Here is a 24743-nt window from a genome sequence, read left to right on the forward strand (position 1 = left end):
TGTTATATGTATGCATTAGGTCTGGTTTTTGCTGAACCAAAACAATGGAGGAGGATGGCTTCCTTATATAGGCAATCCTAAGCTTCTAAGACAAGCTTCAAAGGGTCAAAGGGGTTTAAAGGGGAGGTCAAGGCTTATTGGAGAAGCTTGGACAGCTGGTAGGCTTCTTGAGGAAGCCAAGATAAGGGGTCAAGGCTTCCTCAAGAAGCCTTGAGCAAAGGGTGCAAGAAAAGGGGCCAAAGGGTGTGCAAAGGGTGCAAAATAGCCACATATATGCACGTGGAGTAGGGTCTGTGCATCCCAGCTGGCACAGCTGGCATGCACCATGCTTGGAGAGTGCAAATGGTGCAAACCGGCCAGAAAATTTGGTCGTCGGCCAAAATAAAGTGCCGGTCGGCATAATATTTTGCCGGTCGGCAAAATAGATTGCCGATAGATGATTCCAATGTCAAAAAATGGCCGGTGGATATGCAAATTGAATCCCCGGAAGTTATCTTTCCAATGGCGCAAACCTTGCATCAAAATTCCTCCTGTGCAAAAAGTTATGCCCTTTTTCGTGAAGCCGCGCAGATTCGATCCAACCGGGAAGATGCCCGACTTCAACTGATCATATCTCCCCCACCCGGACTTGGCTCTAGGAGATTCTTGAGTGAAAAATGAAGCCCCGGAAGTAAGCTTTCCGATGGTGGTGGCCCCATAGCTAAACTCCAACTGTACAGACAGATAAGCCCGATTCAGCGAGGGCTGCTCGACTCGCTTCTACCCGGATTCATGCCGAACTTCTCCCAAACTAGTTTTCTCCTCTCCTTTCCTCTTTTCTTCAACTCCAAAACCCTAAACAAAATGTTTTGAAAGATTTGCCTCTCTTCTAGCCGAAGAAACTGATTCTTTGCCCTGCACATCTCTCAACACCGAGCAAACCATCAGTAGTGCCCAAGTCTTAAGGGCGGTCAAAAATGGGGTGTCTACAGCGAGCATTCTTTCGCTCGAGCGCACTTCTGAGTTTTTGGCTCGAGCGAGAACTTCTTGGCTCGAGCGAGAGTTTTCTGTGTCTGGTCGCTCGAGCGACAAAGGCTTCGCTCGAGCGAGCGTGTTTTATATCAGCGGACAGTAGCGTTTTTGAACATCAGTTTTTCACTTCCTTTTCTTTCAAACCCTAGATCCGAGACACTCTCTCTCTACACTTACTCTCTCTCTAAGATTTTATCTCCCTAGAGTGTGAATCTAGCCTAGGGCCTTTGTTAAAAAGATAGAGGGCGTTAAGAGCTTTGACTTAATCTGAAAAAGTTTGGATTTGGAGCACGTTGATCTTCGAGTCTTCATCTCCTTTTTGGCTCAAACTTCGAGGTAGGGATATCCTACTCCTCTCTATGGATTTTGTCTTTAAATTTTAGTATTTTGAGATGTTGGGGTTGGTTTAGTAATTTGGTGAAAGTTTGGGGCTTTTGTGTTATTTTACAAAAGTTGAGGTTTTATTCATAATAAACCTAGATGCATGTTTGGCATAGAGAAATGGAATAAATGTTGAATCATTGATGAAAATGGGACCTAAGGGTTGAAATGTTAATTATGGAAAATGACCTAATTACATTGTTTGATTAATTGGGATAATTAATTGTGAGAAATAAGGAAATGAAATGTTGATTGAATATCCATTTGTGCATTTATTTTCTGTTTAGAAATAATTGCTTTGGGCTATCGGTGGAGGATAGTCATGATTGTTGTAGACAATGCATGATAATTAGGCAAACGGAAACTAATCAATGGAATGTGTCATGGAATTTGACTGTTGATAGAATACATTAACTGTATGTATTGAGTGATCGTATATAGAGCCAATGTGTTTGTATACGTTATGTGTAGAGGAGGAGATGTGGGATGTACTCCGCGGTTTAGGGGAAGATAGGGGATGTACCTCTAAACCGGATAGTGTTGGAAGAAGATAGGGGATGAACTCCGTAGATACAGCTCATATGCTTGTCTAGAGAAGTGAAGATAGAGCTCATATGCTTATCTTTGTGCAGTGTGGATACAGCTTATATGCTTATCTGTGAATGTGGGATATTTTTGTTATACATATCTGTTGGGAATGTGGATATAGCTTATATGCTTATCTGTGAATGTGGGATATAGTTTTTATACATATCTGTTGAAATGATGATAGAGCTAGCATGCTTATCTGTTGAAAAAGGGAAAATGAAAGGTAACTTGGACTCATAAGTCGTATGACATAAATATGTGATTTATGTGAATGTATCAGTGTTGGCCATCTATCAATTGCTAATCTTTTAGTCATTGTTCATGGTTGGTTTAGTGTATTTCTACTGGGCTGTGGCTCACCCTATATGGGAATATCATTTTCAGGTACAGGTAGCATGCCACCTCCAAGGACATAGCTTGGGAGGCTAGAGGCGGACATACTTTTGTCGTTTTACTTTTGATGTATTACATGTAAATTCAAGCCAAGGGCTTAACGTGTAAATGAGTTAGTACTCTTTTGTTGTAACCAAGTGTTAACTTGGAAAGCTGTAAGCCCATAGGGCATTTGCTTTTGTTGTTAACATGTAATACTTTTGTAATGAAACTCTGATAAATGGAAGAATGTGGAACTTTTACATATAAATGCATATCTTTATTGATGGGTTTAATGTTGTTATTTTGAGGGCGTTACACCTTCCCTGGGCATGGGTCACTAAGGCTATGGCCTAGGACCCCTCAAAATGGATTCAAAAAATAGGTCCCCTTCTATTATGGTTTAGTATATTATATTAGGTATGTTTTAAGTTAAAAAAAAAAAAAAAAATTCAAAGAAGGCTCAAATTAACTTAAAATAAATTAACCCATTAAAAAATTAAAAGATCCATTTAAAAAAATTATCATTGTTATCCATTGAAAATAGACCCAAAAAAATGGGTCCCTCCTATTATAATTTATTGTAATACATTAGGTATATTTTAAATCCAAATTAAATGCAAGATGAGATGGTAGACTCATACACAGCTAATTTGTTGTGGAAAAAATTTTCATGTTAACTCCAAATTTGCTATTGTAGACGTCCCCGAACGCCCCGGGAGGAACGAGCTCCCGTTCTGTTCATTTTGGGGTCACTACAGCTCAGGACTCTCAAATTTGTCACGGTTCTAAGTCTGAACCAAAGAGTCCAAATCCGGCAAATCGTTTTGAGAAAACAGATTTTTGAAAGAAGTGCCAAACATGGACTGCTTTGCCAGATACAAAGTCGCCACCTAAATGTTTTTTAATGGGAAATTTAGGAAACCCTGACTCGGTGCCAAAGGCCACGTGTCCGTCATCACCAAAGTTGCCTCGGCTCGGGAACTTAGGTACGATTGGGGAAGGTCACTTCGTGAGCACCCCCGCTCGCCCGATCAAAGATCGGCCTCTACTAACCATGATATCAATTTTTGAAAACTTTGTGTGTCCTTATTCCGGTTATTAGCCTAGGTTACTATGTGATGCACACAGCATATAAGTATAGACTGGGTCGCCCGAATTGGAACAAAACATTTCATGCTTGTTTATTTGAAAGATGGTTTGCTACTCGCAAGTAAGCTTAAAATGCAGATTTTGCCACCCTCGGGTGGGCTTAGAAAAGATGGTTTTGCCATTATCTAGTGGGCTTAAAACAAATAGTTGATGATTTATTCCAATCTAGATAACCCAACCTTCACCCACAGGCATTCAGGCAGTTATATCACATAAGCATTTAGCCTCATGGTAAGCATGCTATTCATGGCAGTCACTCACACGCATGCAAGGATGCTAAAGCATAAAACTTACCGAGTACTCCAAGCCAAAACAGACATTCATTAGAAATCATGCATGATCCTAAATATACAGAATGCCTAATGCAACACATGCAAAAATGCAAACTATAGCAGGCTCGGCTATTCTAAACATGGCATATGAAATGCTACAACTATCATGTATTCAATTTGGAATTGAAAGTACAATGCAGTTAGTATGATGCGCCGAGCCCAATGCATGCAAAACAGATGAATGATGCAAACATGCTGTCATACTGTATGCTAATTTAAGCATGCCCTAATCTAACCATCAAAAGCGGATAAATAAAAGGGAGGAAGACATGGGGTTGGAAGACATACATCACACACACGCACACTTATTACAGTTGTGCCCTCGCGCAGAGGGTCCGAATAAATAATACAGTCCCGAATAAAAGAATATTACAGTCCAAATAATACAGTCCAAATAATGTACAAATTCCTAATTAATTAACAAATTAACTAAGAAAATAAATAAAACTGGCATGCAAGCCAGGGACTGCCTTGCTTCTGATGGATGATGCATGTCCGGGTTGTCTTGCGCGGAAATCCACCGGGATGCCCTAATTAGCCTCCGTTTAGCAATTATTCTTGGAAAGCGTGTCGAGCTCCGAAAAGTTGTTGATTCTTCATTTTGCTACAACAGAGAGCAGGAAAGGGGCATAGCAATGTATTTTCACAGATATATGCATGCCTCGATCCTCGTGCCACCAATCACGCATACCGAGGCATGATGGCCGAGGAGTCGAATTGCACAACTCAATATAGGATGAATGTACATGAAAAACACAACAAGACCTAACTCCATCATGGGTGATCCGGAGTGTCGGTGACTGAGAAATTGAGATACATTCCGTCACTCGGAGTACGAAATGTGCCTCGTTTCCCGTGCCCGGGCTCACTCCTATCCCAAGCATAATGCAATATGCATGACATGCATGAAATGCAACTAAGATACAATCCTAACATACACAATGCTATGAAAATGAGATGCCTCGAAATGCGTGCACACGGGCACACAAATCGAGAAAATGCATAAATGCGATCTAAGATACAACCTAGTATGCACTATGCTGTGAAAATGAGATGTCTCGAAATGCGTGCACATGGGCACGCAAACCGAGGAAATGACATACGCAATGCAAATGACATGGAAATATGATATGGGCTTACACTAACATGAGAGAGCCTCAGCTACACTCACATAAGAGGCCGATGGATGAAAATGAAGTGCCTCGAAATGCGTGCACACGGGCACGCAAACCGAGGCAATGGCATACGCAATGCAATAATGGCTAAAATGGCATATAGAATGCAACATGGACTTATACTAACATGAGAGAGCCTCAGCCATACTCACATTAGAGGCCGATGGATGAAAATGAAGTGCCTCGAAATGCGTGCACATGGGCACGCAAACCGAGGCAACGACATACGCAATGCAATAGCATGGAAATGGCATATAAAATGCAACATGGACTTATACTAACATGAGAGAGCCTCAGCCACACTCACATAAGAGGCCGATGAATGAAAATGAAGTGCCTTGAAATGCGTGCACACGGGCACGCAAACCGAGACAACGGCATATGCAATGCAATGGCATGGAAATGACATGCAAACATGTTAACGGATTTTCAGCAATGAAAAGTGGGGGAAAACAGCCCCGAAATGAGGCGAAAACACACCCGATGCAAGGAATTGTCCCGAAATATGAATTTTGGCACCCGAAACGGCCTATAGCTATACCAAACATGCACAATATGGATATGCAATGAATAGACAGTAGCAAGGCAGCCCCAAAATAAGCATTTTATCAGTACAAATCATGGCCAAACAGCAAGCAAAGATAGGGCAACAATGGCATGCAAAAATGGCCCTAAACATGAGATTATGAAGCAACTCACAGCTGCTAACTCCAAATAGGTTAGGGCCCTTCAACAACATTGAAGAGGGGCCCAAAATAAGCCACTCTACAGAACTGTAAAAACCCTAAAAACAAACATAGATATGGCTAAGCTCTTGTGCAAGAAAAAGGGTCAAAAGGTGGCCAAAGAGGCAAGTGGTATATGCACAGCCCAAACTGAAAAATTCCCTTCTACAACATTGAAGAGGGACCAAAAATAAGCATATTTACAGAACTGTAAAATGACCAAAACAGTATACAAACATGCTAGAAATGCAATGCAAAATGAGGCTCAAAAGGTGGCTATAACACAAAGTATGTAAAGCATTCACCAAACAGCCAAAGACCCTTAATGAAACATGTTAAGAAGGTCAAAATAAGACTATTTCTAGGCCTGTAAAAAGACCAAAAACGGAAGCATGATAGGCTGCCAAAGCATGCAAGAAAATGGCATTCAAGGAGGATATTGAAGCAAGTGCAATATGGAGGGCTCAAACAGGGTTGAGCCCTTAATGAAACAAAAAAATGAGCTCAAAAAAAATGACCTTTTTAGTTTTGGTCAGAGCTCAAATCAATAAGCATGTATGGCTTATAAATGGTGCAAGAAATGGACCAAAAAGGAAGAAATGCTACTCACCCTTGAAGACCAACACTTTTGTTGCTTCTTGGACCAACTTTGATGACTCTAAGCTGCTGGAGTTCCTCCCCTTGCTGCTGAAATGGAGTGGTGGTGGTAGAGCTTGGAGATGATGAAGAAAATGGAGCCAAAACTTGAAGGAAATGGGGTCATATGTATCTATCTCCTCCAAGCAACTCTTGTAACCCTCTTCCTTGAGTTGGGAGGCCAGCAATATAGGCAAAAGAGGGGGAGAAGACCCTAGGCAAAAGTGGAGGGAATTGAGGCTCTTGTTCCCCCACAAAATATCCCCCGGATATAGATATTTTCTGGGGGAAACAGCTGTACAGCTGTAAAGTACACACAGTGAGGAAGCAGGCCGGCCAGGTATTTTTGTTGCATGTGGCCGGCCGGCCACCTCCCCTAGCCGGCCGGCCAAGGGTCAAAAAGGCCAAGTTTAATTAGTGACCGGCCATGACAAAAAGGTGGCCTCCCAGGTCTCCTCTTCACAACCCTGTGGTTCGAATTTGGAAACTCTAAAACAGGAGAGAGAACAAGCCAATTTGAGGAGGGGTTCAAAAGGTTCAAATGGAATTAATGGCCGGCCATAAACTTTTAGGGTCCTCCCATGTGTGTACAACACAAATATGTGGTTCAAAGTTCAAGAAAAGGGCCTAGGTTGTTCAACATTGGCTCGGAAGGAGGGGTTCAAAAGGGTCAAGCAACATTAGTGGCCGGCCATGAACTTTGAGGGTCCTCCCATGTGTGTACAACACAAATATGTGGTTTGGGGTTGAAGAAAGTGGCCCCAAGGTGTTCAACATTGGCTTGGAAGTGCGAAAAACGGGTGTCGGAGGGCGAAAATAGAATATAACTGGTTGCCAAGATAATTGCTGGCCTCCCACCCTCCAGTGACCTTCCCGGTGATGAAACAGAGGCACCTGCCAAAAATGAACGAAAACCAATGCAAAACGAATGCTCGGGGGCCAAAACACGCGGTTCGGGGTCCCGAAAATGGGCTGCCAAGCACCGAAAGTGGCGTTCGGCCACGAAGTGGGTTTCTCAGACCCCAGTGTCCCTCAAAAGGGAGCAAATAAGATGTATGCCAAAATTTAGAGCAAACGGAGATGGTTAGGCGGTCCCGAACCGAGGCACACGGCCAACGGTCCCGAAAAACCGGAAACCGGACTCCGAAATGGGCAAAATGGCCTGCGGCCACAAAATGTAGCCCACGGCCACTGAGAGATGGTCTACGGGACCTCTCCCTCCCCTCAGGAAAAGAAATAGAGAAAAACGAGTCTGGTTCGCAAACCGAGGCAAGGCACAGAAGAGGGTTCGGAAGTTCGGAGGCAGGGCTCGCAGCCAAGACTCTGAAACTTCTGAACGAGCACATTATGCAATATCACCAAGTGCTCAACTGGTGACGTCTGAGTCTCAAGGTCGGTCAAAAATGGGGTGTCTACAGTTTCCCTTCTTTGACAGAACTCGGAAGTCACAAGTGACGGGAGTGAATGTCAAAGCCCAGAGACGACCCATTTTTGACAAGGCCGAAGACTTAGACAAACATACAAGATAAACAGAGATGTGCCCGCAGGCATGCCCGCAGGCAGGGGCAAAATGCAAATGATACGCAAAAATATTTTGAAGATTGGACTTATACGCTACGCGAAGCCGGTTTTGAAAGTTGGACTTCTACGCTACGCGAGGCCGGTTTTGAAAGTTGGACTTATACGCTACGCGAGGCCGGTTTTGAAAGTTGGACTTATACGCTACGCGAAGCCGGTTTTGAAAGTTGGACTTATACGCTACGCGAAGCCGGTTTTGAAAGTTGGACTTGTACGCTACGCGAAGCCGGTTTTGAAAGTTGGATTTATACGCTACGCGAAGCCGGTTTTGAAAGTTGGACTTATACGCTACGCGAAGCCGGTTTTGAAAGTTGGACTTATACGCTACGCGAAGCCGGTTATCACTCATGATCATGCAAAGAGAGTTGTAATGAAGCAATTATGCGAAATAAATGCAACATTTTAAGCGAATGCTAGGCAAGCAAGTGAACTCGAGCCAAACTACACCTCGTGCAGAAAGGATGTAAGAAAATTATGAAATTCTCACTGCAAAAACAGTGTGCATGTGTGATAGATACACAGAGCGAACATGCGATTGATGCACAAAAAGGTGAACACAAAGTGTGATAGATGCACTAAGTGAACAAGTATGATAGATACACAAAGCGAGAGTGTGTGATTGATACACAAAAAAGTGAGCACAAAGTGTGATAGATGCACTAAGTGAGCAAGTATGATAGATACACAAAGCGAGAGTGTGTGATTGATACACAAAAAGGTGAGCACAAAGTGTGATAGATGCACTAAGTGAGCAAAGCGAGTGTGTGATAGATACACAAAGCGAGAGTGTGTGATTGATATACAAAGGGTGAAGTGAGCAAAGTGTAATTGATACACAAAGGTGAACACAAAGTGTGATAGATGCACTTAGTGAGCAAAGTATGATTGATATACTGAAAGTGAACACAAAGTGTGATAGATGCACTTAGTGAGCAAAGTATGATTGATATACTGAAAGTGAACACAAAGTGTGATAGATGCACAATGCGAGCAAAGTATGATTGATATACTGAAAGTGAACACAAAGTGTGATAGATGCACAATGTGAGCAAAGTATGATTGATATACTGAAAGTGAACACAAAGTGTGATAGATGCACAATGTGAGCAGAGTATGATTGATATACTGAAAGTGAACACAAAGTGTGATAGATGCACAATGTGAGCAGAGTATGATTGATATACTGAATGCGAATGTATGTGATGGATACACAAAATGAAAGAAGTGTGATTGATACACAAAATGAGAATGTATGTGATAGATACACAAAATGAAAGAAGTGTGATTGATACACAAAATGAGAATGTATGTGATAGATACACAAAATGAAAGAAGTGTGATTGATACACAAAATGAGAATGTATGTGATAGATACACAAAATGAAAGAAGTAAAGTGTGATAGATACGCTAAAGAAATGATCTTAAACCAAACTTCTTTGAACGAACCGTACATACAATATCGTGCATGAATGAGAAAGAAACTTGATAGGTACAATGCAATACAATGCATGATGCTTAAGAGAAGCAATAAATAGACAAAACAGCGTTTTAGAAAGCACCTCATGAGGTGAGTGGCGGTGAACCGCTCTGCTCCGATAGGGATCTTCCCCTGTGCTCTTCGAACACTTACCTTCAACTTACAGTACAAAGGCTCTGAAATACTGACAAGGGTTCTTCATGTAGAACACTTTGGACGTTGCCTTTCTTCCTGATCATATTCACAACTTTCCCTATTCTCCAACGGGGTGACAGACTAGGTTGGTTCAGTATCTAGAATTGAGGTGCATACACGCTATCTCAACCTATGGGGCTTCCATACAGATTTCAAGCCGAGGACACGCCTCTGGGTATTTAAACCAGACTTTAGTCCCGGAAATCCCGAACCTTTACGTTCTAGGCATCAGCCATTCGAACTCTAGTTTCCACCGTCGCAGTTGGTCTCTTAGGAACTCATTGCAAACACAGCCAAGATGTATCTGGCAGGGGGGTGGTTTTTTGAGGGAGCACTTTGATTACCATTCTGGCACTGAAGTAGGCTTGAGTTTGAGCTTGAGGTAGAGGCGCACTCATACTTCGGAGCTTTGGCAAGACTTGAATGGGTACACACGGAATGTAGTCTTGGAACTTACTGAAGTTGAAACAAACTCAGATACCCGACATTTCCTCTTTTGCTTTTGCTTTGTAGTCTGGAACCCATATAGCTTCAAATAGGTCCTAGTTTTGCTGTTCTGACATGACTTGGGTTGAACCCTGCGGTTTTATGAAAGAACGAATCTTGTTTTGCACAGATGTGGAGAACGGCACGGCACTCGGAGCACAAAACGATTTTATTTTGGAATTGATAAATGAGCTCTTGACCGGGTATCGAGCCTACGACTGAACACAGCAAGACGACTCAACACGGAGATAAAAGGCACGCAACCTAGACACATCGAGTAACACTCAAAACGACTCAAAACAATAATCGAGATAAAACAAAAAGACACGACACTCAGACGTGCACAGGGAGCCTGTTTCACCGGGTAGTGTTTCCCACTCTTTCTCATTTGTGGTTCTCACATCACTTGGCCCTCAAACTCTGTTTTTCTGAAAAAGCCCTCTTCTCACTTTTTCTCTCATCGCACATCTCTCTATTCTTCAATCTCTCATTTTTCATCCCTCCCCTGGGTGGTTGATGGATAAACAGCAAATTGTGGGCTCGTGCCCCTAGCATTCTGCTAGATTCTCTTTCTTCCACTCACAGCTAGTGAATTCCTCCCACGGAAAGATTGCGCTACAACTGGGTGTGTAGCAAATCTGCAGCTAACATCAGTTGATGATGCTTTGCTGGGGAGTTTGGACGTGATAAGATCTGTCCAGATGATGGAGTGGAATATCTTGCACCATTCTAGTTCGTGCTTCGCACTTTGCTTGATACCTCGTTGCTTGGAGGATGTGAGAGCTTTCAGCCATTTTGCTGTTAACTTCAGTTGTGCCCTATTCTGGCAGGTAGAGTGCCCTTCTTGGCAAGTATGTGGATAATGGGAAAGACAGGAAGCCTGACTCAACTGTGCCCCTAGTTCATCATTTTGACCATTTTTTGTTTTAGTTTTCTCCCAAAAAAAAAATTTGACCAAAATGAGAGTTAGATTAACATGCTTGTTCAAATTTCTGATTTAAAATCATGCAAGTCAGGCCATGAGCACTGAAAATTTTCCTCTTTTGGGTCCAAGAAATGGTCCAGTTTTGAAAATGGAATACTTTTCGAGAAGATTAGTCAACTTCATTAAAAATTCTCAAAAACTATTTTTGCGAACGGCCACTGCTCGACGAGCACGGAACCCGCTCTTGAGATGCACAACTTCAGATTCGAAGGAAAATTGCCCCTTGCTTGAGGGGAACTGCATGGCAACGGAAAGTTGCCCCTCGTTTGAAATGACACTGCGGTGTTCTGAATGGCAACGGAAAGTTGCCCCTTGTCTGGATAGCACCGCAGCGCATTGAATGGCAACGGAAAGTTGCCCCTTGTTTGAATGACACCGCGGTGCATTGAATGGCAACGGAAAGTTGCCCCTTGTTTGGATGGCACCGCAGCGCATTGTAGGCAGTCCTCAGAGCGACGGACACAACCAAACTCTCGGATACAGAGAGAGCGAAGATGATCAAAACCATCGCATGGACACAATCGAATTGTTTTACGGCTGGACTTCAGAATGAAGTTGCCTACGTATCCCACAGATGGGAATCAAGCCTTACGTAGTTCGGGGTTAAGGTACACTCGGGTATTAACCTCTCCTTTTTAGGCTCTAACTTTTACCAAGGCGCCCGTTGCGGGTTTTCGACCTTGCGAGCTTTGTTCTTCTTTTCAATTTTTTTATCATTTTTTTTTCTTTTGATTTTCTTTTTTTGTTCTTTTCTTTGCATCTTTCTTTTTTGTTCTCTTTTTTGTATTTTTCTCTTGCTCTAACTTTTGCCTGGGTCTCCCTTCCGGGTTTTTGGCCCAGCGAGCCTCTCAAGGGTAAAAGTGTAGCTTTGTCCATGTCAAATGGTTTTGAGATCCTGAAGTCATCTGAATCCAGGAGAATGGCTGCTGTTTTGCTTTGTAAGCTTCTTCTGATGAGATCTGATCTTCTTGACCTGACTTTCCTGGCCTCTTGTTCGAGGGCTGCTTCAAAACCGGCCACACAGGCCTCACATCATAGTTGACCGTTGAACCTTCTGAATTCAAGTTCCAAGGTTTGGAAGCGAGGGGGTTGAGTCTCGAGGCTAAGAGCGATCCTAAGCTGCACAATCTCAAGAGCGATTCCACACAAGTCTTCGCAGGACCGCGCAAAACATTTTGTTTTTGAAAATTTTTAAGAAAGCGACAAATCGCTCGCGCTGAAGATAGTGTGAAACCAGTCTGGATCAAGCCAGGGTCCTTCTCAGTACTCACGCTAACAAGCATGATTTCAATCATTAAGGGCTTAGCATGCCTCTCTTTCTCTCAAATGATCAAATTTTTGCAAATCCCGAGGAATTCCTCCCTCTTTGTTTTCACCGCAGTGTTCAAAAAGTTTTGAAAAACTTAGGTCAATGTAATGATTTTGGGGCACAAGAGAGCAGGTGGAATGCACTGCCATTTCATTCAGATTCCGTCACAACTAGCACACGGCAGAAGCGAACACAGAAGTGCAAAAATTACTGCTGTTTCATTCAAATCTTTTGGTGTTACTGGCTCCTTGGCAGAAACAGACTCAAAACAAAACGAAAAAGACAGACACAAAACAAAATGGTGATGCCCGAGGTAACACCCCCCGGAATCACCGACTTCTGTACAACAGGACTGACTCGATACAACAAGACAGACCCAAAACAAAAGAGACTGACTCTAAACAAAAAGACTGACTCAAAACAAAACAACAAAACAGACCCAATCCCCAAGTCAGAGAGCACAAAAACTGGTATTTACACATTGCTCAGAACAGTGCGTGCCATTCCCACGTCTGAAGTTAATCGAGCGCTGCCCGCAGGTGGTTCAATCTCTGATCAGATCACATTATCCCCCCACAAATTCACTAATCAAGTGCCGACAGACTTTGCGGGACCTGGTGCAGGGATGACCCCGTTGTCAAACAGATCTTGTACATCATGGCGCAGACGAAAGCAACTGTCGGTGTCATGACCGGTTTGTTGATGGTAGGCGCAGTACTTAGTCTGATCATGTTTTGCAGGGATAGGATCGGGTAGGGGCCGTTGTTCCAACGGTTTCAGATGCCCTTTCCGAATTAAGGCCTCTAGAGCTTTTGACAAAGGCATATAGAGCGGGGTGAAAACCCTCTTGACTCGGGGTGGATATTTGGTTCCTTGTGAGCTACTTCCGGACGCACCAGTGAATGGGGTAGCTGTCTTTGATACGGTGGTAGCCACCATGCCCACGTCAGAAGATCTTGCAGCTGCATCACCACTGGTGGTCGCATTCGAACTGCGGGAAAACACCCTCCTGGGCTGCTCTTTCTCCTGGTCAAAAAGGCCCTGCTTCATAGCGTCCTCGATCTGTGCTCCCATCTCATGCAAATCTAAAAAGGTAGGGAAGGGGATCACAATCATTTTCTACATCAGCTTGGGCTAGAGATTGCGCACAATCATCCGAATTTGATCCTTATCAGTAGGCCTAAGGGTCATCATCGAGGCCTTCGCCCTCCACCGAGACACGAATTCTGAGAAGCTCTCCTTCGGCTCCTGCCTCATTGTCTCAAGATCACGGGTCGTAATCTCGATTTGGGTATTATATGAATATTGTGCGACGAAGGCCTCAGCCATCTCCTCCCAGCTTTGTTTCACTGAATCCTCCAATTTGGCATACCAGGTGACTGCAATACCCGACAGGGTCCGGCCAAAAAGGGAGAGCTTCTGCGGTCTTGTCAAGCCCATCGGGCGCAAAACATCTGAAAACAAGCTCAGGTGGACCATGGGATCTCCTGACCCATCAAAACGGTCGATGTGAGGCATCTTGAACCTGTCCGGCAGGGTTACAGCTGCGTCGGTGTACCCGTCCTCAATGCCCGGGATGGACTTTACCCCTTGGGATTTCTTGAACAACTTTTCAAGCTTGCTCAACTTCAACGCTGTATGGTCTACTTCAAGCTCAAAGGGAGAGTCCGATGGGTTGATTGGTGCTTTAGACAGCTGGGGTAAGATTGGGGGCGGAGCCGGCCCGCTTGGAATGTCCGTATCATCCTGGACGTTTGGCGTCTCCCCAGGTGCTGGAGCTCCTGTTGGGGGAGGAACTTGTTGTGAAGCGGACGCGTCGCTTTGCTGTTGCAGCTTGATGATGAGCTCGGCCTGTTGAGCCATGATCGCAGCCTGCTGTTTGGAAAATTCCTCCTGACGGGCAGCATCCTGCTGCATGAGTTTCATGCTTTCTTGCATCTGGCGCATCATGGCCTCCATCCCTGACGTGTTTTGCTGTTCCATCTGATTGAGTGGTATCTATCCCTGCAGTAGAAACTGAGACCTCAGCCTGACTGTTCACTGGTGGGGTGGATAAGGGCCGCTGACCTGGTAACCGCTAAACCGGTGATTTGTGCCCGACTAGCGCTCTTTACCCTGCCTCTGGCGGAGGAACACTGATTGCCCTTGAACTGAATCTCTGACCTAACAAAGTCTATCAGCACAAGTTCGATGAACCTTGGGGGATATCGGAGCCTTCTGAAGCTATAGTTCCAAGACTACCTAGCAAAAGAGAAAACAGATAGCACCTCAGCCTGATTCCATCTGAACAGATACGAGCATAGTTGAATGAGTGTGCCCTCTACTGAATTCTGCCCCAAAATCTGAGTCTGATACCCACAGGTAAAGCTGACTCCAAATACTGAACTGGTGCCCGCAGGCCTGATGCCCAGACTTGCAAACTGATACATGCATTCCTGTAGGGACACACCCTAAAAGCACATAGCAAGCAAGTGAGAGCTAAAACACCCCTATGGTGGGGTAGGGTTTCCCTGTCCTATTTTGTCAGGAGCTAGGGTTTCACTACGCACGCAGTGGTTTCAAACAACCTATAAACGGGTAAGCAACCTGTCCTAGTTTGGAATGGTCACTATGGATCCGAATATGCACTAGGTTGAATGGTCAAAGAGGGTACCCCGGTAAAATCGGGGTTTGTGTTCCCATACTGGCAGAGCCCACAACCGGTCAGCCTTATGGTCATGCCTTGACAAGACAAGCCTCCGGCAAACCGTTCAGGAATAGCAGATGGCAAACACGGTGTCCTAGGCGCACCAGTGCAAATGCAATGCAAAGAAACACACAAGTGTAGTAAAAAAAACAGATATCATGAGTTCGAGTCAAGTTCTCTAAATCCCCAGCAAAGTCGCCAGAAATTGTAGACGTCCCCGAACGTCCCGGGAGGAACGAGCTCCCGTTCTGTTCATTTTGGGGTCACTACAGCTCAGGACTCTCAAATTTGTCACGGTTCTAAGTCTGAACCAAAGAGTCCAAATCCGGCAAATCGTTTTGAGAAAACAGATTTTTGAAAGAAGTGCCAAACATGGACTGCTTTGCCAGATACAGAGCCGCCACCTAAATGTTTTTTAATGGGAAATTTAGGAAACCCTGACTCGGTGCCAAAGGCCACGTGTCCGTCATCACCAAAGTTGCCTCGGCTCGGGAACTTGGGTACGATTGGGGAAGGTCACTTCGTGAGCACCCCCGCTCGCCCGATCAAAGATCGGCCTCTACTAACCATGATATCAATTTTTGAAAACTTTGTGTGTCATTATTCCGGTTATTAGCCTAGGTTACTATGTGATGCACACAGCATATAAGTATAGACTGGGTCGTCCGAATTGGAACAAAACATTTCATGCTTGTTTATTTGAAAGATGGTTTGCTACTCGCAAGTAGGCTTAAAATGCAGATTTTGCCACCCTCGGGTGGGCTTAGAAAAGATGGTTTTGCCATTATCTAGTGGGCTTAAAACAAATAGTTGATGATTTATTCCAATCTAGATAACCCAACCTTCACCCACAGGCATTCAGGCAGTTATATCACATAAGCATTTAGCCTTATGGTAAGCATGCTATTCATGACAGTCACTCACACGCATGCAAGGATGCTAAAGCATAAAATTTACCGAGTACTCCAAGCCAAAACAGACATTCATTAGAAATCATGCATGATCCTAAATATACAGAAATGCCTAATGCAACACATGAAAAAATGCAAACTATAGCAGGCTCGGCTATTCTAAACATGGCATATGAAATGCTACAACTATCATGTATTCAATTTGGAATTGAAAGTACAATGCAGTTAGTATGATGCGCCGAGCCCGGTGCATGCAAAACAGATGAATGATGCAAACATGCTGTCATACTGTATGCTAATTTAAACATGCCCTAATCTAACCATCAAAAGCGGATAAATAAAAGAGAGGAAGACGTGGGGTTGGAAGACATACATCACACACACGCACACTTATTACAGTTGTGCCCTCGCGCAGAGGGTCCGAATAAATAATACAGTCCCGAATAAAAGAATATTACAGTCCAAATAATACAGTCCAAATAATGTACAAATTCCTAATTAATTAACAAATTAACTAAGAAAATAAATAAAACTGGCATGCAAGCCAGGGACTGCCTTACTTCTGATGGATGATGCATGTCCGGGTTGTCTTGCGCGGAAATCCACCGGGATGCCCCAATTAGCCTCTGTTTAGCAGTTATTCTTGGAAAGCGTGCTGAGCTCCGAAAAGTTGTTGATTGTTCATTTTGCTGCAACAGAGAGCAGGAAAGGGGCATAGCAATGTATTTTCACAGATATATGCATGCCTCGATCCTCGTGCCACCAATCACGCATACCGAGGCATGATAGCCGAGGAGTCGAATTGCACAACTCAATATAGGATGAATGCACATGAAAAACACAACAAGACCTAACTCCATCATGGGTGATCCGGAGTGTCGGTGACTGAGAAATTGAGATACATTCCGTCACTCGGAGTACGAAATGTGCCTCGTTTCCCGTGCCCGGGCTAACTCCTATCCCAAGCATAATGCAATATGCATGACATGCATGAAATGCAACTAAGATACAATCCTAACATACACAATGCTATGAAAATGAGATGCCTCAAAATGCGTGCACACGGGCACGCAAACCGAGAAAATGCATAAATGCGATCTAAGATACAACCTAGTATGCACTATGCTGTGAAAATGAGATGTCTCGAAATGCGTGCACATGGGCACGCAAACCGAGGAAATGACATACGCAATGCAAATGACATGGAAATATGATATGGGCTTACACTAACATGAGAGAGCCTCAGCTACACTCACATAAGAGGCCGATGGATGAAAATGAAGTGCCTCGAAATGCGTGCACACGGGCACGCAAACCGAGGCAATGGCATACGCAATGCAATAATGGCTAAAATGGCATATAGAATGCAACATGGACTTATACTAACATGAGAGAGCCTCAGCCATACTCACATTAGAGGCCGATGGATGAAAATGAAGTACCTCGAAATGCGTGCACATGGGCACGCAAACCGAGGCAACGACATACGCAATGCAATAGCATGGAAATGGCATATAAAATGCAACATGGACTTATACTAACATGAGAGAGCCTCAGCCACACTCACATAAGAGGCCGATGAATGAAAATGAAGTGCCTCGAAATGCGTGCACACGGGCACGCAAACCGAGACAACGGCATATGCAATGCAATGGCATGGAAATGACATGCAAACATGTTAACGGATTTTCAGCAATGAAAAGTGGGGGAAAACAGCCCCGAAATGAGGCGAAAACACACCCGATGCAAGGAATTGTCCCGAAATATGAATTTTGGCACCCGAAACGGCCTATAGCTATACCAAACATGCACAATATGGATATGCAATGAATAGAAAGTAGCAAGGCAGCCCCAAAATAAGCATTTTATCAGTACAAATCATGGCCAAACAGCAAGCAAAGATAGGGCAACAATGGCATGCAAAAATGGCCCTAAACATGAGATTATGAAGCAACTCACAGCTGCTAACTCCAAATAGGTTAGGGCCCTTCAACAACATTGAAGAGGGGCCCAAAATAAGCCACTCTACAGAACTGTAAAAACCCTAAAAACAAACATAGATATAGCTAAGCTCTTGTGCAAGAAAAAGGGTCAAAAGGTGGCCAAAGAGGCAAGTGGTATATGCACAGCCCAAACTGAAAAATTCCCTTCTACAACATTGAAGAGGGACCAAAAATAAGCATATTTACAGAACTGTAAAATGACCAAAACAGTATACAAACATGCTAGAAATGCAATGCAAAATGAGGCTCAAAAGGTGGCTATAACACAAAGTATGTAAAGCATTCACCAAACAGCCAAAGACCCTTAATGAAACATGTTAAGAAGGTCAAAATAAGACTATTTCTAGGCCTGTAAAAAGACCAAAAACGGAAGCATGATAGGCTGCCAAAGCATGCAAGAAAATGGCATTCAAGGAGGATATTGAAGCAAGTGCAATATGGAGGGCTCAAACAGGGTTGAGCCCTTAATGAAACAAGAAAATGAGCTCAAAAAAAATGACCTTTTTAGTTTTGGTCAGAGCTCAAATCAATAAGCATGTATGGCTTATAAATGGTGCAAGAAATGGACCAAAAAGGAAGAAATGCTACTCACCCTTGAAGACCAACACTTTTGTTGCTTCTTGGACCAACTTTGATGACTCTAAGCTGCTGGAGTTCCTCCCCTTGCTGCTGAAATGGAGTGGTGGTGGTAGAGCTTGGAGATGATGAAGAAAATGGAGCCAAAACTTGAAGGAAATGGGGTCATATGTATCTATCTCCTCCAAGCAACTCTTGTAACCCTCTTCCTTGAGTTGGGAGGCCAGCAATATAGGCAAGAGAGGGGGAGAAGACCCTAGGCAAAAGTGGAGGGAATTGAGGCTCTTGTTCCCCCACAAAATATCCCCCGGATATAGATATTTTCTGGGGGAAACAGCTGTACAGCTGTAAAGTACACACAGTGAGGAAGCAGGCCGGCCAGGTATTTTTGTTGCATGTGGCCGGCCGGCCACCTCCCCTAGCCGGCCGGCCAAGGGTCAAAAAGGCCAAGTTTAATTAGTGGCCGGCCATGACAAAAAGGTGGCCTCCCAGGTCTCCTCTTCACAACCCTGTGGTTCGAATTTGGAAACTCTAAAACAGGAGAGAGAACAAGCCAATTTGAGGAGGGGTTCAAAAGGTTCAAATGGAATTAATGGCCGGCCATAAACTTTTAGGGTCCTCTCATGTGTGTACAACACAAATATGTGGTTCAAAGTTCAAGAAAAAGGGCCCAGGTTGTTCAACATTGGCTCGGAAGGAGGGGTTCAAAAGGGTCAAGCAACATTAGTGGCCGGCCATGAACTTTTAGGGTCCTCTCATGTGTGTACAACACAAATATGTGGTTTGGGGTTGAAGAAAGTGGCCCCAAGGTGTTCAACATTGGCTCGGAAGTGCGAAAAACGGGTGTCGGAGGGCGAAAATGAAATATAACTAGTTGCCAAGATAATTGCTGGCCTCCCACCCTCCAGTGACCTTCCCGGTGATGAAACAGAGGCACCTGCCAAAAATGAACGAAAACCAATGCAAAACGAATGCTCGGGGGCCAAAACACGCGGTTTGGGGTCCTGAAAATGGGCTGCCAAGCACCGAAAGTGGCGTTCGGCCACGAAGTGGGTTTCTCAGACCCCAGTGTCCCTCAAAAGGGAGCAAATAAGATGTATGCCAAAATTTAGAGCAAACGGAGATGGTTAGGCGGTCCCGAACCGAGGCACACGGCCAACGGTCCCAAAAAATCGGAAACCGGACTCCGAAATGGGCAAAATGGCCTGCGGCCACAAAATGTAGCCCACGGCCACTGAGAGATGGTCTACGGGACCTCTCCCTTCCCTCAGGAAAAGAAACAGAGAAAAACGAGTCTGGTTCGCAAACCGAGGCAAGGCACAGAAGATGGTTCGGAAGTCCGGAGGCAGGGCTCGCAGCCAAGACTCTGAAACTTCTGAACGAGAACATTATGCAATATCACCAAGTGCTCAACTGGTGACGTCTGAGTCTCAAGGTCGGTCAAAAATGGGGTGTCTACAGCTATGGACACCTGGAATATCTTCTCTTCCATACATTTTTGGAGGTTACCAATTCAGTAATTTTTTTCCCGAATTTTCTTTAGTTTTGCATGGGTGAATCATAGCGGTGTCCCAGTGCAAAGGCTTGGCTACTGGTGGAAGGAACTACTGGGGTGGTGTAGAGTATTTAGAGAATTCTAATGTAGGATGATGATGATTATAGTTAGTCGTCATTTGTATGGGGTTCCTGAATTCAGTCAGCTTGTGGCATTATAATTCATGAGAGAGAGAGAGAGAGAAACTGTTTAAAATGACATTTTATCAAGGTTGATAAGATCCAAAGTAGGGTGTATTGTATACGACCTTCGGCATGTGCAGAAAAATTCTTTGTTTAATGGGGGTGGAAATTAGAATGATATGTATATTGGTATTATTAGTCAAGAGATCTGATTTTGCTTCTCTTAAAATTTTGTTTGAGATAACATAATATGGTGTTTATAAGATATGTGTCAACCATCTTTGTCTTGATCAATGTTTTGAGTTACTGTGCAACTAATTCTGTCTGAATTCTTTCCTATGTAATTGTGATAGGATTGGAGCTGCAATGGTGTAATGGTTGACACCTTGCATGGCCAGAGACTTGAAGCTTGGGGAAAGATGGGACATGAGTGAGTGCAAATAATTGCAACACAAGTTCTGAACTTGCTTGGTTAAAAGTCAATCTATAGGCAATGGGAAAAAGTGAGAATTTTTATTAAAAAAAATCTCTAAATTCCATAAAAGTTATATAAAAAACAAAATTAAAAACTAATTTGTTATTACTTTGTATCTTGATATAATAACTTGGTGTCGTTTGGTTTTATCAGTTGATAGTCCTAATACTAAGTTGTTATTACTTTGTATCTTGATATAGACTTAATTAATTCTTCATATCACTATAATTAATTAACAGTTTTAATTGTGTACAACCTTTTCTATACCATTGAGTATTATTCTTTGCTTCTTTTCTTTTGTGTAGAACACCATTGGTTACCAAGATGAGTTCAATTTCTTGCCAAATTGGAGTTGTTTTTTTGATTTATTGTAACAAAAGCGCATCACTGAGTGTTTATGTTAGTTGTTGATTTAGATTTTGTTTTTCCTTTTTTTTTTTCTTTCCCTATTAGTTAGTGTCGTTTGATTTTGATCCTAACATAATTTATACCGTGCCTTTAGGCACGGGCATTCACTAGTTTATATATATAAAAATATATAAAAAAGAAAGAAAAGTAAGAAAGAAAATAAATAAATAAATAAATAAATAAGAAAAAAAACAAACCGGTTCGACCCTCTCGACCCGGTCCGGGTCACCGGTTTTGCCGGTTCGACCACTGGGTCACCAGATTTCACCGATTTTGCTCCCACTCCGGGTTTAGGGGGTTGACCGGACTAGAACAAGGCCCGGTTATCCGACTGGCCGGTCCAATCCGGGTTTGAAAACATTGGTTGGTTTATGGGAAAAAATTAATGTCCCTATGCATTGCCTTGGATTTGCTTTGTCACCTCGATTTTATGATTCTACCTATGTAAGTACTCCTACCCCTGGTGGAACCATTAGAAAGAGACCTAATGAAGACAAAGAAGTGGTTAGTGGTGACTTAAAAGCATTTGAAAAGATTGCATCGCATCCTGATGAAGCAAGAATGTTACGCAAACAATTTATAGATTTTCATATGCGAAAAGGCCTTTTTTCTACAGCAGCTGCCTTTGTTGATGCTTCTACTATGGGTGCTATAGAATGGTAGGGCAACATATGGATCAGAAACACCAGAGCTAGCAGAAGCTGCACGAAAGGTCTTATCCCAACTAGCCACTAGATCATGTGCAGAAAGAAATTGGAGCACATATTCGTATATTCACAATGTTAAACGGAGCAAGTTTTTTGTTTTTGTTTTTATTTTTATTTTATAGTTTGGATCTTATTTTATTTATTGTTTTGCATATTATTTTATTATTTTTTTAATTTAATTTATTTATTTATCTTTGGCAATGAAATAGGCTAAGTGCATCACGAGTGAACAAGTTAGTGTTTATTCATTCCAACATTCGGCTATTATCACGATTTCAAGAAAACTACAAAGAAGGGCCATTCAAAAAATGGGACATCAATCCAGAAGATACAATGATTGATGATTCCCAAGTGCGATTAGAAGAGATGCGATGGCAATCTTTAGAGGATGATAAAGATGATACTCAGCAAGAGCACTCACATTTAGATTAAAGGACCCAAGAGCAACATACTACGTCTGGTTCGAGATTTCCTAGACAAAGTTCAACATCATTAGCTACAACTTCTAATCTTGCACCTCGAATGAGATCTCAACAGTCTCAAATTTCTAGTTTTATTAGACAAAATGGAGCATCATCATCCATAAAAGATAAAGGGAAAAGGCTGGCCTAACTTCTCCTTTTTTTTGTTCTTTTTCAATTTAAGAGTTAGGAATAATTACCTTTTATGATGAACTTTTTATTTTTAGTTTTATTTTTGCGTTAGTTATTTTTTATTGCAGTACTTTTAGTCTTTGGATCGTTTTGTTATTAATGTTTTTGGAACAAACTTGTTGCAAGTATGGAAATTAGTTCAAGTAATTTAATTTCTAGAATTCCATTGTGATGGAAAAAATCTCATTTGATTAAAAATATATATAAAAAGTTTTACATGTAGAGCTGGTCATAGGGTTATCCGACCAGTCCAAACCGCCTTACATGATCCGAACCGCACACATGTGGATAGTTTCGTAAACATATTAGGGTAGGGTGCAGTTTGGATTTTACATAAATTTCGGATTGCGGATTTGAACCGCATCTGCCCAACCCGCCCACATTATTACTTTTTATTTTTTATTTTTTTTTTCCAAACAAATCTAACCGTCCATCTATACTTGGTCCTCATCTATCTATACTATACCAAACAAAACAAAAAAACCCTAAAATCTAATCGTCTCCCTCACATCACTCTCAGTCGCCTCTCTCTCTCTCTCTCTCTCTCTCTCACCCTCGTTCATCTCTGCACCGATCACTCTCTCACTCTCTAGTTGTTCATGTCGTCGATTCGCACCGATCATCGCACCGCCGATCTACTCACAGGTAAACTCTCTCTCTCAATCTCTCTCTCTCTCTCTCTCTCTCTCGGCCCGATGGTTGTTTTATATATATATATATCAGATATATCTCTGATCTAATCTGTCTCACTCTCTCATCTCATCAGATCAGTCTCATCTCTGTCTCTCCCTCTCTCGCCCCGATAGACTCACACTGTCTCACAGGTAAGCCTCTCTCTCTCTCTCCCTGATCTCTCATCTCTGCACTGCACCGATAGAATCTGTGTGTGTAATGTCTCCCTCATTCTGTGATGTCTGTAATGTCTGTATGCTAATCTGAATCTGAAATGTTGATCTTAGGTGATCACACTGTGTAATCTGAAATCTGATCTTAGTTGTGTCTCACACTGTGTAATGATGATCTTAGTTGTGAAATCTGAAATCTGTATGTTAATTTTATTAATTCTGAAATCTAAATCTGAATCTGAAATATGAATTTGTTTTGTTTGATCTGAAAATTGATTCTGATTGTTAATTGATAAGCATGCTATCTTTGTGATGGGTTTGAATGTTGTATGAAGAATTTTTACATTTTTTTTTTGTAGACAACATGGATTCTACTTACCTGATGAAGTAGTTTTCTTTTTCTTTTTCTTTATAATGAACTAATTGACTAGTTGAGAGGCATAGTATACTAGTATTAAACTGTGCTAGTATAATTGAGAGATATCAAATGTGTTAGTATACTAGTATTAAACTGTGAACCCTGGTTTAGAATAATGGGTATTATGAAAAAGAAGGTTTAGAATGAAAAGAAGGATTTCAGTTAGGGTGATAATTTTTAACATATTGTGTAGCAGCTAGAAGTGTTGAAACATACATTTGTATTTTATTTATCTAGATGTTTGGGTGTTTTGCTTTGGGTATTTTAAAGCATACATTTGTATTTAAAACATGAATGACATGATAATATAAATGTATCTTTGTTGATCCCAGTTGATATGATTTTCAACTCCATGTGAAGTGTGTGAACATCGTACTTGCAGAAATTGCCTATGAAGAACCAGATAAGGTTTAAAACCTAGTTGAGAAAATTAAGCTAAATAATGCACATGGATTGTTAATTGATTCTGAAAATTCAGATTCAGATTCTGAAAATCAATTAACAATCAGAAAATTGACAACCTGTTGATTTTGTTAATTGATTCTGAAAATTGATTATGAATCTGAAAATTGCCTATTCTGTGACTGTATGTTAATTGATTCTGAAATCTGAATTAATTCATTAAGTTTAATTCATTAATTATTAATGTTGGAGCATTTTAGAAAATATGAGAAAAAAGGTCCCAATCCGAATACATGCGGGCGGTTGCGGGTTGACTTTTTCCAAACCGCATACATGCGGGTGGGTCCAAACCGAACCGCGGACACCCCTACTTACATGTACACAATCATACATTTCTACAAATATTATTAAACGGTCCAAAAAAAGTTCCACGTTCCGAACAAACGTATTTCATTCCGACTAAGCGATCCGTTGAAGCCTACCCTTACTGTACCACATTCCGCACGACATGACGTACTATGTGTCCGTTCCCGTTCCACGTACCACAACGATTTGCGATCTAGGTAACTTAGATTAAAA

At 42.4% G+C, this 24743-nt stretch overlaps 2 protein-coding genes across 4 annotated transcripts in view; both read left to right on the top strand.

Annotated features, from left to right (window-relative positions):
• Positions 1–22278, top strand: part of LOC145819143 (uncharacterized) — a 38433-nt gene extending 16155 nt beyond the window's left edge. Inside the window, exons 4-6 of the mRNA XM_082913102.1 lie at positions 20610–20686; positions 21589–21798; positions 22056–22278. Of these exons, the coding sequence (XP_082769228.1) occupies positions 20610–20686; positions 21589–21798; positions 22056–22278 (510 nt within the window). The remainder of the gene's footprint in view (positions 1–20609; positions 20687–21588; positions 21799–22055) is intronic.
• Positions 1–24743, top strand: part of LOC114292511 (uncharacterized) — a 107447-nt gene that overhangs the window by 73068 nt on the left and 9636 nt on the right. The window contains exons 1-3 of one of the 3 annotated variants that reach the window (XM_082915793.1): positions 22986–23144; positions 23266–23323; positions 24095–24170. In XM_082915793.1, coding sequence (XP_082771919.1) covers positions 24154–24170 — 17 coding nt within the window. In that variant the 5' untranslated portion in view covers positions 22986–23144; positions 23266–23323; positions 24095–24153. Of the gene's footprint in view, positions 1–21160; positions 23145–23265; positions 23324–24094; positions 24171–24743 lie in introns of those variants that run through there. The other 2 variants (XM_082915792.1, XM_082915791.1) reach the window with 2 other exon arrangements.

The sequence above is a fragment of the Camellia sinensis genome, chromosome 2 (genome assembly GCF_055761805.1).
Source record: "Camellia sinensis isolate YWXY chromosome 2, ASM5576180v1, whole genome shotgun sequence".
Lineage (NCBI taxonomy): Eukaryota > Viridiplantae > Streptophyta > Magnoliopsida > Ericales > Theaceae > Camellia > Camellia sinensis.